Source organism: Stegodyphus dumicola, chromosome 4, assembly GCF_044657685.1.
Source record: "Stegodyphus dumicola isolate Sdum_Otavi_A_Nest chromosome 4, ASM4465768v1".
In the NCBI taxonomy this organism is placed as follows: domain Eukaryota; kingdom Metazoa; phylum Arthropoda; class Arachnida; order Araneae; family Eresidae; genus Stegodyphus; species Stegodyphus dumicola.
In genome coordinates this window covers 78,948,128-78,964,609 of record NC_140771.1, presented here as the reverse complement: position 1 = coordinate 78,964,609, position 16,482 = coordinate 78,948,128, and the positions used below count along the sequence as shown (strand labels likewise).

At 31.9% G+C, this 16,482-nt stretch overlaps 1 protein-coding gene across 2 annotated transcripts in view; it reads right to left on the bottom strand.

The window, feature by feature from the left end:
- The window catches only part of LOC118195527 (equilibrative nucleobase transporter 1-like), a 123,136-nt gene that overhangs the window by 36,125 nt on the left and 70,529 nt on the right, over positions 1-16,482 (bottom strand). For both annotated transcript variants that reach the window (XM_035367819.2, XM_035367152.2), the window contains exons 3-4: positions 10,790-10,836; positions 4,821-4,897 (exon numbers count right to left, since the gene is read on the bottom strand). In XM_035367819.2, coding sequence (XP_035223710.1) covers positions 4,821-4,897; positions 10,790-10,836 — 124 coding nt within the window. The remainder of the gene's footprint in view (positions 1-4,820; positions 4,898-10,789; positions 10,837-16,482) is intronic.

The following is a 16,482-nucleotide window of genomic DNA, read 5'->3' as shown; positions in this document are numbered from 1 at the left end:
AAATATCACCTAACGTAGTCTAAACAACACATTAAATAAAATAAATTGGGTCGTATATCTTACTAGCGCGTATCTGAAGCATCGGCTAGCGAAAATGCTAAAGCCAAAATATAATTTTAAACACAGCTGCTAAATATACTAACAGCAAGACGCGATTGCCAGTGACTGAAAGAGTAGAAGTTAGATGTTAAAATTTTAATTGATGTAAAATTAGCAATATGTTCACAAGAGAAGGAGACCCTTTTAAGTTTTGAAATGATATTAGAAGAAGAATTTTAATAAATTTTAGTATAGCAGAAAATGCAACAAAAATTATAACAATGTGGAAATAAATGTAACAATAATCTTTTAGTAATACAATAAATGATGATTAAAATTCGGGTCTCGACGAATCACAATCTGACTTTTAAAAATATGTTAATTCTAAACCCTATGTATATATAAAAATATGTTTTGCTTTGAAAGAAAGTCTTTAATGATAATTAGGGGCCTTTCAGACATAAACAACAGGTTGTTTAAGAAATTTACAATGCAATGAAGGCCACGAAATATTTTTGGAGATAAAATATCATCAGCGACGTTTTTATTTGTTCCTTTTGCTACACACAAAAAAGAAGATAAAACTTTCCTGCTGTTAACATCACTGTCAAAGGCGAAAAAATGGAGAAGATAAAAACTTTCTCTTGTGAAAGAAAAAACATTTCATTAATATTCCTTACAAATTTAAAAATTAGCTTTGCATGCATTATTAAAATTAGGCACTATTGATAAAAAATGAAAATTAAGAATTTCATCATGAATAATTCTCATAAAATTTTATTTGGAAACTTAAGGTTCAAAGTAACTGTTAAGCCTATCAGCAGCCGAGCGGTAAAAACCATTGAATACTGGTAGTTCGATCCTGGTAAGGCTTCTATATACCAGGCTGAATCATCAACTTTTCCCTCTTGGCGAGAAAAGAAAAGCGCTGCCAGTTTTGGTATACCTCTGGCAAACATTCAGATTTTAACTTGCGTTTCTAAATTATTATTCTCAAAATATTATTTATTTTTTAATTTCAATATGTTAATGATTTTCATATTACATTACTATAACTTCAACAATTAGCACAGGAAAACAAAATATACGGATTAAATTCGGAGTGAAATTAAAACATCCGCAATAGCGATGTTTGGCTAGGGGTACATTAATCCTAGATCAATTTAATTATAGCTATTGAGACAGGACCTAGCAGCTGTTTATCATATATTTAGCAGCATATTTATATAGCAGAACTAGCAGATACTTAGGTTATTGTACTTGCGCACTTTACTTGCGCATTATAATAAATTTGAGAAGATATAAACTCTAAATGGTTTGGTTTGGTTTGTGTAATTATGGCAAAGCCTCGAGGGCTATCTGCCTAAGGGGAGGGATGCCTTCGTGGAGGACTTTCTAAGGGAACTGGCTCGTATACACGTTACACATGGGGAAAACCACGAAAACGCCCATGCAACCAGCCCGTTCGCGGGATTCGAACCTCGAACCGAACTACCAGTGTTCAGAGACTTTACCGCTCGGCCGCTGGTGGGCCATAAATTCTAAATGAAGGCGTACATATTATATTTACTAGGCAAAGTTGAGCACCTGAACCAGGTTCCTAATTATTTCTTCGACAATTATTTACCCAAATATTTTTCTTTTTCTTCATTTTTAGGAAATGTTACCAATATATGACCTTTCCGTGAATGATTTGAGCAATTAATATTTTCACATCGCCTAACTTACACAAAAAAAGCTCAAGAAATCATTGCACCGCTAACTATGCAGCCGCCATTAATCCTTCCACTTAGGCTAGCGAATGGCGGATGATTCAGCCTGTATAGAGGATCCTTAGGTCCGGGGTTCAAGTCTCGGAGAAAAGGCTTTCAATTGGGCGTTTTCGTGATTTTCCCTACGTGTAACACGGATAACAGCCAGTTTCCCTTAAAAAGGCCTGAAGATTGTAACAAAATGCTTAAACTACATTTTGCGTTATTATCGCTTTTAACATATATGCTAGATTTCAAAACGTGCCAATATTTTAATTCACGTATACATCTTCCGAAATTTTGAATAAAATATGCAATTTTTTTTTGCAGATGTGCCCTGAAATGCATCTACTTTAAAACGATCGTAAAAATTTTAGCGGTTATAATTAAAAATGTTTTTCAAAATAAAAAATGCGATAATTTTATTTGGATTGAACACAAATTTTGAATTTTGAAAGAAGGAATCAAGAAAATTTAATTTAAAAAGACATAATAATAAATATATACCAAATTTAATAACATTAAGGAGCTAAAATTTTAAGACCTAATTTTTTTAAAAGCTACTCGGGCGATTTTGACAAAACTTGGCAGATTGGCACAATTTGAACATCTCTATATTATTCATAAAATGTCCGATTTTATGTCCATATATCAATATTAGAAGAATGTTAAATGTAAATCTAATATGCATCCTAAGCCGCGCTTTCGAGACATGTAAAGTGCAAGTTGAATTTCCTCTAGCTGTCCAATAGAAAGGGAGATACAGAACTGTTCTCAGCTCCTTTTGTTCACTCAGTCTATTTTATCATTCACTGAAACTAACAAGTACAGTTTCTATCATTTGTCGCATCAGATGAGACCCCATTAAATTAGGTGTTCTTAACAGGTTGAGCGCGGCGCCGCATTTGCTGTCTTTTCCGTTCAGCCGGCAACGAGCTAAGCCGTATTTTTGTTTAGAATCTTTCCATACATTTCATTAAAACTAAACTTGATCACATTTCATTGAGACTATATTTATTTTTTAACTTTAATACTGTCTGTCCCGCGGACCGACGCCAGCCAAACGAAAATTCCAGTGCCGGTCCCCAGGGACCAACGCCGGCCACACGGAAAGTTTACTGCCGGTCCCCAGGGACCGGCAGTGAACCGCGCTCAACGTGTTAACGGGGTTGTTATTAACACCCTAGGGTCTATGAAGTTTTATACAGGGTCAATGATGATCAAGAGGTCACAGGGGATTGACAGCCTATATGCACGGGCAGATCGGAATAATGAAGATCCTATTTATTGCAAAAGCATTGTTAATACTCTAAAATTAATAATTAATTGTTTATTGATATAAAGCTGTATCAAATAAGAAAGAAGAAATACTATAAAATAAACAAAAATTAGTCAGTATATTTTAAAAATCAATAATATTTTTTAAATGAAAAACATTTTTATGCAAAAAATGCAATATAAAAATGTAGAACGCAGGAAGAAATGACCCCACCAAAATACATAAACAACGCAAAACTTCCTCAGAAGATATATTATTACATATAAACTGTTTTATATTTTAATATTCGCTTTTAACACACTGAAAATTTAAATGTCCCAACATGGTTCATAGAAGCAACCGCCTATAAAATAAAAATATATTTGATATTGATATTGTGATGCAAGAAAAGTTGATTGCATTGAAAGAGGATGTTCAGGCACAAGTTTTATTTAAAAGACATTGGTTACGTTAATAATTTAAAGTAAATTTATTAGACTGTTTTAGTAAGTGTAGTTATTCCAAACTGATCCAGCAGTGAACAGTCGTAAGTCCAATCGCAGTATTAGGTTTTGAAATTGAAAAGCCATCCCAAAAAATGACTTTTTCCTCTTCATACTTAGTGGAAGCTGACTTTAGCCAAGTCAATAAACGACTACGGAGAACTAGAAATAGGGCTGAATATTTTTTAAAGGTGATTCAAGAATTCAGTTAAGCAATTTTATGCCAAGCATTAAAAAACTGTACCAATACATAAAGAGCAGTCATCACACTCACTAAAATCAAACTTTTGTCCAATTAGAATCTCAGATTTTATTTCTGAAACTTTCTTTGTATTTATAAAATTAAAACTAATAGTAATATGAAACAGAAATGTAATAAACGATTTTTTTTTCAAAATTTTAATTCATATTTTAATCTCATAATTGTTATATTTAAGTTATTCATGAAACATTATTTGTATTATGATGATGTTACATGCAGAAAATTGTAAGAGCCAAGTAAAATCTCAGATTTTGTTTCTGAAACCTTCCTTAAGTTTCTAAAATTATAAATAATAGTAAGACGAAACATAAATTTAATAAACCATTTTCTTCTTCAAAATTTCATTCACAGTTTTAGTCTGATAATTGTTATATTCAAGGCTCTTCATGTGAAATTATTTTTATTAGGATTATATTGCATGCCGTAAATTTTAAAGGGTTGAAGAAGAAAACCATTCTTTGAAATGGGGTAGACCAAGAAAAAGATTAGAAGTCAACTTAAATTTTAGTGAATGTGACATAGATTATTTATTCATCTTCTCCTCCCCCTTCCCCGTTTCCTATTTCGATTCATAAATTCTGATAGGCAGAAGGGCACTTTTCATTAATCAAAATTAATACAAGTTCATCCAGATTGCAATTTTCTGAATTCAATGTATAAAGTATTTTCTCCCTCTTTACCGCGTGCCTTCGTGATGTAAATAGAAAGCACGTCCGCTTGGCAATCAGGAGGCCCGGTGTACGAGTCCCAACAAGGACGTTCTCCATTTTTCATGTTTCTGCATCGATATGACTTACTGACTCCACAAATGTTTGATTATGAATTTTTATTCATTTATCTTAACAATATAAATTAACTCAAATTTATTATATCCACACATATTATCCATATATATATAAACAAGAAATGCTTTCATAATGAAATATATGATAAACAACAGTAAGCGTACAATAGTAATGAATGCAAACAGATAAAATAAAAACATCTTATCCTAATTATATTCTTACCTGCATATTTGCTAATCGCAGAGGTACTCCAGCTAGGCACATGAGGGTTAAAGCGGGAAATATGAGGTAAGATGTATCTGGAAAAAATGAAAATGTATCGATTAAGTAAGAAATAATTTTAAACTTATTAAAAATAGTTCCTGGAAAGAGAACTTTAAGAATACTGAGTTTCTGATGCAAGCGCTCGGTAAGAGTTATTTGAAATGTAATTCTTAGTTTCAATCGCTAGTACGATTCAATTTTTTCCTATATATATGTATATATATATATATATATATAATTAATATACAAAAATTAAATAGTTAAATCAAAATATTCGTGGTTAACAGTCTAACAAGAAGAAAATACACAAGAATGGAGCAAAACAAAAATAATTCAGTATCATAACATAATAAAAATAATATAAAATATTACAATAAAACAAATAGTTGAAAATTCTTTGGTCTATTTCAGGGAGCCAGCCGAATAATTTCAATAGAGCCTTACTTGGCGTATCGCAGTACTTCCTGATCGTCATTTTCTTCTATATGTTCATAAATAATGCATTACGAATTACATATGCTGTTATTTGTCTCGGCTCCATGATTAATTCACACAGAGTTTACATAGATTTTTAAACCTAAATATAAGTAAGGCCTTCAAACAAAAATGATATTTATCATTCCCTATCACAGTAGTCTCAAAGTCAAATTGCATGCGGTCCGAATGAACATTCTGAAAGAAACCGATGGATCGGACACTTTTTTTAACAAAATTAAAAAAGCATTTTTTAATTAAATTTTAAATTTTACTTGCTAAATATTTGTCAAAAAATACATGAACAGTTATAATAATTATGCAAAGGAAAAAATTCAAATTAATTTTACGTCTGAAATCTAAAGGTTGGTACTTGCAGGAAATTTCTCTCGGTTTTACTCTTTACTTAGTTCAAACATATTGACAGTTAAATACTACATTTTCATAGTATCATTTATTTCACATAATTTTAATATGTTGAATTAACCTACAAATAACTTACACTAAACTCAAACTAAAACAAATTTCGAAAATGTTTAAATTGGGAACCTTCTTTGGTGAAAAATTATAGAAACTATTTTCATCACGTATTCTAGAAGCTCATCTCTCACTCTGGTTCCTTTCTTAACACTTTAATCTTATTACGAAATTCGAACTGAATATTTAATCTTTGACAAGTACGAATGAAAGGTAATCATATTGTACCTTCAAATTTTAAATAAGTTTCATATTATACTATAAATTAATTAACTCCATCTGTAGATTGATTAGCCGGGGATTATTCACGTTCGTTTTTAATCGCAATGAAAAAGATGCAAAAAACTGTACTTCAAATGATTAGAATCATTAAGCTTTTTTCCCGAAGTCTTGTCGCATTAATGCTAATTAATTTAAGGCAAACATATTCGCGGGACGTTTTAAATTGCTTCGGGGCTGGCTCGTGGGCTATAAGCTCGAAACCGGTGCTCTATCACATCCTTCAGTTGTGAAATTTAGCATCAGTTTCTTATATATATATATATATAACCTGTGGGAACACCACATGACTCTCTTATATGTCTTATAAAATTATGCACACTTTTTTGCTACACTTCTATTAAACTTATTTCTTAGAATTATTAACTAAATTAACCGATCCCTCGAGGCAAGTTAAAAATGGCACTAAAATTGCAAATTTTGAAGTGAAACATTGCGATCAATTTTTGTCGTATGAGAGTCAAACTTCTTAGAATTTTACTTTTTCATAACAAGTATAAATCTTTCCCAAATGTAAGTAAGTTATGAGAACCGGAAGACCGCATTAATTAAAAGTTAGAATTCGTTATTTGTCCAATATTAATTTTTTCTTAATTTGACATTGCCAAAACATAAATATTTTCGTCATTTAAAACACTTCTGTAATTGAAAACATGACTACGACCAAAGATTGCGAAAATAAAGGCCTCGTAAAGGATTGAGTATATACACTCTTTTGCAAAAAAATCGAAGCACCTTGAAGGAAGTGGTTGTTTTTGATGAAATTGAATATGTCTATAGTTCATACACGGATCATAAAATGATTACAAAATCAAGGTCATAGTACCTGTTCACGGCTCACAATCACCCACTGAGTGTTCATATTAGTAGTTGGTCGAATCGCCCCTGGCGGCAATGCATACTTGAATTTGTCGAGACAAGGAATGGTAGAGGTTCCTAATTTCATCCTGCGACACATTCTGCCAGGCATTCATCAGTTGTCGCTCCAGATCTACGATATTTTGTCGTGCCCGAATCTGGCGGCATACCATGTCCCAAACAAGGTTACATTGGTGAAATACATTGGTGAAAGGTCTGGTGACCTTTCTGGCCAAGGAAGAGTATCAATCGCACGAAGACAGTCCAGAGATATGCGAGCAGTATGTCACATGTATCTTGTTGGAAAATGGCTTCAGGATGACTTGCTGAGCACTATACATGTCAGTCTGATTGCAGCCCTGATTATCGGCTGCGACATCACTCCAGACGACTCTGCCGATATTGTGGGGTCAAAGGCAAACGCCTTAAAGGCCTCTGTGAGCGTAAGTAATCCCGCCTCAGACAAGCGCCGTGCGATGGTGGACGATACTACGGGAGGTATAGACGTGGCAGTAGTGCGTTGAATAGTCGACAATGATACCGTTGGGGTGGTTCGAACCTGGCGAACAATCATCCTATCTTGCCTCGCGTGTGTACTCCTTGGCCTTCCAGAGCCTTCATTTCCTTGTAGCAAGCATTGCTGCCAACATCTTTGAACAGCAGTGTGTGTACGCTGCAGATGGCAGCCTGTTGCTCGGTATGACCACCCAGCTCGACGTTCGAAGTCGTTGTTTAGTTGTCTGTAAGGTCTTCGATATCATCGTAATGGCATATTTAGTTGTTTCTTTACGGAATTACAATGGCAGCAAGAAAAAAAGATAAATTTCCGCCTCTGTTACTGGTTTTATACTTTGCGAATTGCGCAGTAGAAATGCGCGTTATGATCGTTTGCCATGAAACGTTGATCATTTGCATGTTCGATCAAGATGCTTTTGCATACCAAATTTCGTCACGATCGCAAAAGTCCTTCTTGGTGCTTCGATTTATTTTTGCAAAAGAGTATATATATATATATATATCCACTACTTTCATACACATGTTTGGTGCTACTGTTTGGTTCATACACATGTTTGGTTACAGTAAAAAGAGGACGTGCGCAACTACATGTTATAGCAGTCCCATACACAAAATTTCAACGTTCTACAGCTAATAATTTTTTTGTTATCCGAGATGTATACGTACGTACGGACGTCACAAAAAAAATCTATTTTACAATCTGTTTCGAAAAAAAAAGTGTCTTTTATACTGTTTTTATCGTGCAGACGTATTGCAGAAAATAATTTTCAAAATGGATATTTCCACTGAAGTATGATACCCGAAATGTTTGCGATTTCTTCAGAGAGTAGTTTATGGTCAGGAATCCTGAACGTCCTAAATCGGGTTTATAATTTAATAAATTTCAAACGTCCCCTTTGAAATACGTGAAACCTGGTATACGTCCCGTTTAGGCGCGAAATATTTTGTTCGGTATACGATACTCGTTGAAATACGGCATGAATTTGATCAGCCACGACTTTCGAGAGAATGCCGTGATGGCCCATGTGCGTCAGCAAATCTGTTGCTACTATATTTACTATTCAGTAGACAACCCGCGCTATCAGTATCTACTGCTAAGTAAAAATTCAGCGTTATGACTCTGGATTTTCATGCGATTTTGTGTTTCCTCGAGTAATTTTTTTTTGTAAAGTCGTTAACAATGATGTTTTAAGAAATTTAATGAGAAGAGTCAAGCAAGGAAGAAAATGGTTAGAATCGAAAAACGATTGCTGAAAAATACGATGACTTTCGTATCTGGGACTCGACTGTTGCATAGCGTATGCAAAGAACGATGGTGTGAATAATTGCGAAAAACAAAGACGATATTAAATAGGCTAACTTTGCGAAAGGGTTGAAATCGATTACCAAACAAAGATCAGAGACGTTAGAGCATATTGAAAAATTTCTTTTGATCTGGATAGCAGAAAACCACTTGTGCACAGTATCATATGCAGTAATTTATTTATGTAGAGTATATATTTCTCCCACAACATTCGTGTTTTAGTATTAAGCAACGTTATGACTACAACAATAGGATTTTATTTCCTATTGTTGTAGTCATAACGCTGCTTAATACTATATATATAGATGGATTAATTTTTTTCAATTTATTTCTCAGACGAAAACTTTATTTGGAATATTTCCAGTTTGGTAGAAGTTCTAGAACGAATCAGTGTTATATATCGGTATACCACTGCATTAATTTGAAAAATATTCGAAGTATATATAGTGAGAGTGTGATTGAAGAAGTGAGTTTGATTTCTTAATAAGAGCAATCTAATACATAGTATGCAAATATGATACCTCACCGAGAGTAGTCTACGCATTTATCCTCTCTGATGTCAGTCTAATATGCATTTAACATACGGCTACTGCGCTGAGAGTTGCCGGAATTTTTCGTTAAGCATTTAGGAATAAAGAGAAACACAAGAATTGTAACACTTTATCAGATTATTTTTCATGTCAGTTCGTCTTGATTATAATTTGAAAATATTGCTCTTTGGTTACACTTATAAACAATGAAGCATACATTGCAAATAAGGTCAGAAATCGCTGAACCGTCCCTCCTTTTAATAAACTGTATTATGTCACATATCATCTTAAAAGCCGCTTATCTCATTTCTTTCATTTTTTATTATTATTTAGAAGACGATGACCTCAATTTAGCAATACATAGAATAAGACACATTCGATGAAAATAAAACTGAAAGTAAGACATCAGTTTGAACTTTGTGTGTCTACACACGATACTGGATATTTATCAGATTAGTTTTGCAGATGTCGAAGATTTCCAGAAAAGTCTTAAAAGAATCAATCATTTTATGACACAGAATTGTATTAACCATTTTCTTGAGTGCTTCATTATCTTCCGTAGGTATTTCGTAATGTACTTTTAGACAATATTTACAGAACTTAATGAAAGCTATAATAGGAGGAAAATATTTCAGCTTCTATGTCAGATGGCTCTTGACTAGAAAGCTGACAAATAATAAACATTTGAGTACGATATAAATAGGCACTTTCTTAGAAAGTGTATGTTCACAGATAGTAGTTTCCGTTGACAGCATAGTCTAGCTAATGTGAATCGTTAATTCTCTCGTTCTCAAAATACCTTCTTCATATTACTTGCATTATGTTTAATGTGTACGTTGCAACTTGGGTAGCTTCTAATTGTCGTATTTGTTCATTTAGCATGACACGTAAAATAAACACATATGGAGATACTGCTTTAAAAATTTTCACGTACAAAATATGAGGTTTAAGTCAGAATTAAACAGTTTACATTTTAATTTATTTCTATTATTTTTTCATGAGTTGCGCTGTGTATTGGAGTATGCCATAGATGGTAATCATTTGAATACCCCGACATATTTTTACCTTTTATGCAAATTTCAGTGTTTTCTATGCACCTAACAAAATCTCTTCATTTAATAGCACTGTCAAAAGTATAAGCCATTATTTATGAAGGTTGCCCCACGCTTTTATTATTCGTGATATACAACTGTAGATGAAACTTGTAAATAGAATTACTTAATTTAAATTTCTCCTTAAATTATATGTTCTCGTCTTAGTTCATTAGTTATTTTATGAATTTTAAACAAAACCTTATTTTTCAAGGAACTTTTTATTAGTATTTTATTAAATATATCATTTTAGCAGACTGATAAGTATTTTGTTATTACAAAATCTGGAAGATGAACATGAGGTATTATAATTTTCTGACAGCGTTTTGAAACTGATTTAAGTATCTGAATAACAAAGAATTCCAGGGAAAAAGGAAGACAGAAATTATAAAAATATACCTTTTGTTGTGACGGAAAGCAAGATAGTTCCCACGGTAATAAAACCACTGCAAAAGAAAATGTAGAAAAAGTTAATAATCCGTAAAACATATTAAAAACAATCTCAAAGAAATACATTTAGATTCATAACATAAATAAATAAAGCAAAGAATATAGGGATATCCATTTTTAAGAAGACTGCCTTCATTAAAAATTTTCAAACTGAAACCAGTGCGTATTCGTGTTACACGTAAAGAAAAACTTGAGCAGCACCCTTCATCATAGAGGATCGAACTCACATCAAACAACTAGTGGCTTATCTACTTAAATAATTTGAGATGTAGTATGTTTAGAAACAGGTTATTATAATGTTGAGAAGAATCTATTAAAAGTATTACAAACAAAAATCAGTTATTTTCGTAACTGTATAAAATTAAATATGAAAGATTTTTTGAAATATGACACAATTTAAAACATTCAGAATTTAATGAAAATTGCACAAAAATGACTAATATGTAAATAAATTGATTCTAGTTTGCATAATTTTTGTGAAAGATACATGTCATATAATTGTAACGCATCTAATAATCACTATTGTTTAAACTCAATGCATGTATTAAAGATGCATTACACGCAAAAGATCTTTTCCACTTAATTTCTGATGAACTGTAAAGGGAACTTCAAAATTATTATCCTCAAACGCTACTTTCCACGTTATTATCGCCAAATATCCTTCGTGGCATCCTTTCATAATTTTCGGAAGCGTGCAGTGCGTGCCAAGGAATAGAAACAACTACTTTTCAAACATTATTTCCAGTTACTTCACTCTAATTGAATTTAGCACATTATTTAAAGGATCGAACTCACTTCCAAAAACATTTTTATTTTCTTCAAAAAAAAATCATTAATATATTTGTATGAATCATCGTATTAAGACATGCGCCCTTTCAGGGAATAAGTGGTTGAAACGTTCAGCTAGATCCAAGCTTTGAAGCCGGATGAGGGTACATTTGATTTATCACTTTTTTGGCTAAAAAAAAAAATTAAATTTTTTTTCCAAGGTTTTCCTTCTCTTTCTTCTTCCTCCATCCTCATTTAGGTAAGCCGACAAAGTTATCATTCGCTCAAAACGAAACCCATAATATTAGGAACCATGGCATTTCCCTATGCGTGCCTTTCTGATGTAAGTGGAAGCACGCATGGCTCACAGTCGATAATTAATGGTTTGAATACCTACGAAAACATTGCGGATTATTCATGTTTCCAGCTCTGGAGGGACTTAATATCTCGCTTTCAGAAATTGATCTTATTTCCATTTGATATAAATTGGCGTTTATATTTAAAATAGTTTCCGGAAAGTGTAAAACGAAGCGAAACATTATTGCTGCTTTGAGTTCATGTATGACCTTTTCAATGAATAATATAATAATAAACAAAATGTTGACCTTCATTAGACTTTAAAGCATAAACGTCTGTTTATTTGTATAAGAGACTACGACAAAGCATTCGGCAGTTTACTGCGTATAGGAAGAATGCTTCATGGAGTACTTCCTATGAGAAAATGGCTCGCATTTTATCTTTACATAGGAAACACCTCGAAAGGAGAATAATCATACATTCAGCTAGTTTGAGCTATTCAACTGAATCGATACGCCATATAATAAATTATACGGAGTATCGTTTTAGACCATATAATAAAGTATACGGCGTATTGATTAAAAAAAAAATTAACATAAAACTAGAATATAGCCTCAGTACTGCTAAAGATCACCAGAAAATCCTCTACAAAACGGGACTGAGATTTTAAATTCCTATCTTAAAGTGTCACCTGCATGGTGTCGAAGATTCTTCTCAACGGCATGCGAAACTTGCGGCAATCATACAACAAAAAGCACTCGAACACATATGTTTGAAATCTAGCATTACATGACATAAGGTATATTAAAGATAGAACAGACTTAAAGGAGAAAGGGAAAAAAAGAGTTAGGAGCTAGTATAACTACTGTTAATATTTTTGTACTAGATCTACTTTTCATAAATTTTTAGTGTTCTAATATATTTAATATAACATTTAGAATTTTCAGTTTGTCTTTCCGAATAATCTCTTTTATTTAAATAATTTGTACACACACACACACACACACATATATATATATAAAGAGAGAGATGTATAGATATATAAGTTGTGTTCAAAAGGCATAGAAATCTTGATTATCCTATCTGGGAAAAAAAAATGTGTGTGTATGTATGTTCTTCGAATTGAGAAAAATCAGTGGTACCTAGAGCTACTCATTTTGCAATACGAATTGTCTTCCACTCGAGCATATGAACCTCGAAACCATAATCTTAAATTTTTAATTTACTTAATGTTTCTTTCGCATTTTGTACGAATGTAACGAAATTTTGATTAATAAACTCAACTATTTGAAAGCCAGCAGTGGCAACTCTGCTAGAAGATAAAGCATTTTTATCTCCACACCGTTGCCATTCGAAAAAATAAAAGATATTGGTCTCTTAATTTTAATCAACAAACTCCGTTATTTAAAGGCATGTGTTGCCATAACTTAAAATAAAATACTGTTATCTTCCAGACAGAAGCATGTTGTCATTCATTAAAGCCTAAGATACTTCCAAATTTAATCTGGAATGTTATTTAGTAATAAAATAAGCGATTTAAAACAATAAACGCAGTTCTTAAGAATACTTTTCCCACTTTTTAATGCGATTGATTTAAATAAATACGTATTAAAATCATGAGATTTCTAATTAGAAATATTCAATATTTTTATTAAATTAGAATAGCCGGACTCATTAAATTCATTATATAGTGTTTTATTATAACTGTTAGGGGAGTGGAAGCGTAAGAGGCTAGTTTTTAAAGAAATAATATAGCAAATATAAAGCTTTTTAGCATTCTATCGGGAATTCTAATAATATGCTGTTTTTAAAAATTTTGTGGCTTGTTTATTGTGTTTCTTGCTTCGGGTTCTGCTGTTCCTGTTTCTTGCTGGAATTAAATTCTTATGTGGCGTAAGTGGGGAAAACTTGAAATTTAATAAATAAAATTAACTTATTAAAAGTTAATAGTAAAATGTCAAAAAAAATTTTATTAGCCATCTTACCAAGAAAACTGAATATTGATATGATGAACTGCAAAACACTGAAAAAAATAGAAAAATGTATTCCAACACTTAACACTGCATCGGAAATATGCTGCTGTTAAAAATTTTCTGATTTGGTTGTTGAACTGGAATGTCCCCCCCCCAAAAAAAAGATTAATGAATGCAAGAGCAAACTGGTAGAATGCGAGCTCAGTGAGAGCGTAAAATACCTTTACAAAACCTTTTGGGCGACCGTTAATCTTTTCTTTTTCCTTTAAATTCACCGCAGATGTAGGTTTTTTCTTTCCTTCTCACTCCCGTCTCATGCCTTATAATTTGCTTTATTTGTCTTTTAATTAAATGTGGATATCATAAAGCTCATTTGTTTTACATTAGAAATTCTGCACTGTGTTATCCTTTTGATGGTTCTAGCAACCTATGGGCAGAGAGCGTTTAAACTCATACTGTGATCTTAATGGTTTTAATTCTGTAATCTGGAAGTATTGAGAGGTCAGATAATTTAATAACTTACGTAATAAGCCTCATTAAAAATGAATACAAATCCTGTGAATTTTCCTTCTTCATTTAGTGTTAAGAACATTAATAACAATGTTGTTCGAAATTCTCTCTAAGGAAAAAGATACGAATTTATCACATTCAAAACATTTTTCCGATAAATAATGCTTTCTTCTATTGCTTTAATTTTAAGTCAGGTAGATAGAATAGAAAAAAATTATTTAATAATAATTGTTGAATTTTATTAAACATAAATTGTTTTAACCCTTTGGCGATCACGAAACTAAGCAACACTTTCTTCCCAAATATGTGCGATAACTGTTAGTCGCAAAACTTGTAATATGAGCTGCGTTCCTTTGCACCCACTGCGGTCCACCACTGGAATGCCAGCTAAGCTCGTTGATGACTATCAGAAGATGAATAGGAGTTATTTAGCATTAATAATTATAGTTTTTATTTTAAATTATAATATTAAGCACTGAAAACTTTAATCTTTATTTTAATAAGTATTTTCACGCATTATTAGGCATAATTTTTGTTTTAAGTTTTAGTTTTTTTTTGTTAAGTATTATTAAATATTACTAATTATAATTTTTATTTATTATTACGCATTATTATTATTATAAGTATTTAATAAGAATTACTTAGTCTTATTAAGAACAGTTTTTATAAGTATTACAAATTAATAATTTTTATTTTAATAAGTATTATTAAGTAATATTGATGATAATTTTTGTTTTATTTAATATCATTGAATATTATTGATTATATTTTTAGCTTTAGTAAATATTGCTAATCATTATTAATTATAATATTCTTTTGATTAGCTTTATTTTAATTATTAAATGAAATTTTTTTAAAGTATTATTAAGCATTATAAGTTATAATATTCTTTTGGTAAACATCAGTTTATTTAATAAGAATATTTTTTGCTTAAATAAGTATTGTTGTTATTTTTACTACGCAGTCAATGTGATGACATTTATTATAAATTTTTGAAACCAAACTCTACCCTAAACACTTTCTGCTTTCTGTTAACCGATAGCATTTATTTGAAATCTATTTCACCATTGGAAACAGGAAAAAGGCCTGCGTTTATTGGTTTATATTTAATATAAATTACGAGAACATTGTGCCAGAGGTCGGTATAAATCTTATTACGAAAATAAATATTTTGCTTCCATTTTATTTCTTCATCGAAGTTAGGTTAACCCCTGATTAACCCCGGTGAGGAAAAATTTCCTTTGCAAGAAAAACTGATAGGTGCAATCTGCATTATCTTGATCTTCGTCCTGCAGAAGATTTATAACTTGTGACACGAAACTATTTTTGGCGTATTTTTAAGCAGCTCTGCCGGCTTATAAAAACTATTATTTAATCAGCCTTGCATAATTATATATCCACGAGGGCTCAGCCAAGCTAAATCCCATGTTCTCAAGTTCTTATCGCAATTTCTCGAAAATTTAATCCGAAACCTGTCTCTTTAGTTATCGGAACATTTCAACTCTTGTTACATCATAAAGAAACGCCAACAATACCGCTTTTTCACAGTTTCTCAATCCACATGTTGTGTCCACGATTCTAGCGAATCCAAGGAAATTCCATATTAATGCATTTTCGCAATATTTTGCTACCCGCTATTAATGGTACTTTTTTCTTTGCCAGAGTGAAAAAAAAATTTTCGCTTCGCTTAATTTGAACTTTTTTTCGCAATTTTCGCCGAACCCGTGAGCTAATTGCTTTGCTGCGTTGCCTCTGGAAAATCTTTCTTGTTTTAAGTATGTGGTTTTTGTTTATGAGTAGTTATAGAACTTTCGTGAAGAAAAAATATTAGTAATATAAATATCTGTGTCAAATACTAGGATTTTTTTTCATATGAAGCATTTTAAAACCCATCTTTAAGTTAGTTCAACTAACACTAATTCCGTAAAGCACTCGCACCGAACATTAATGAAGGCATTAAACGTACGATAGCTCTTTAAAACGCTGATAGGGTAAGACAGCTAAATACTAGCATTTGACTTGACTTTTCTGTCAAACAAATAAATTAATAGGAATAAAATTTCTTTAGAAAGTAGTTCGCGGAGACATCCCTAC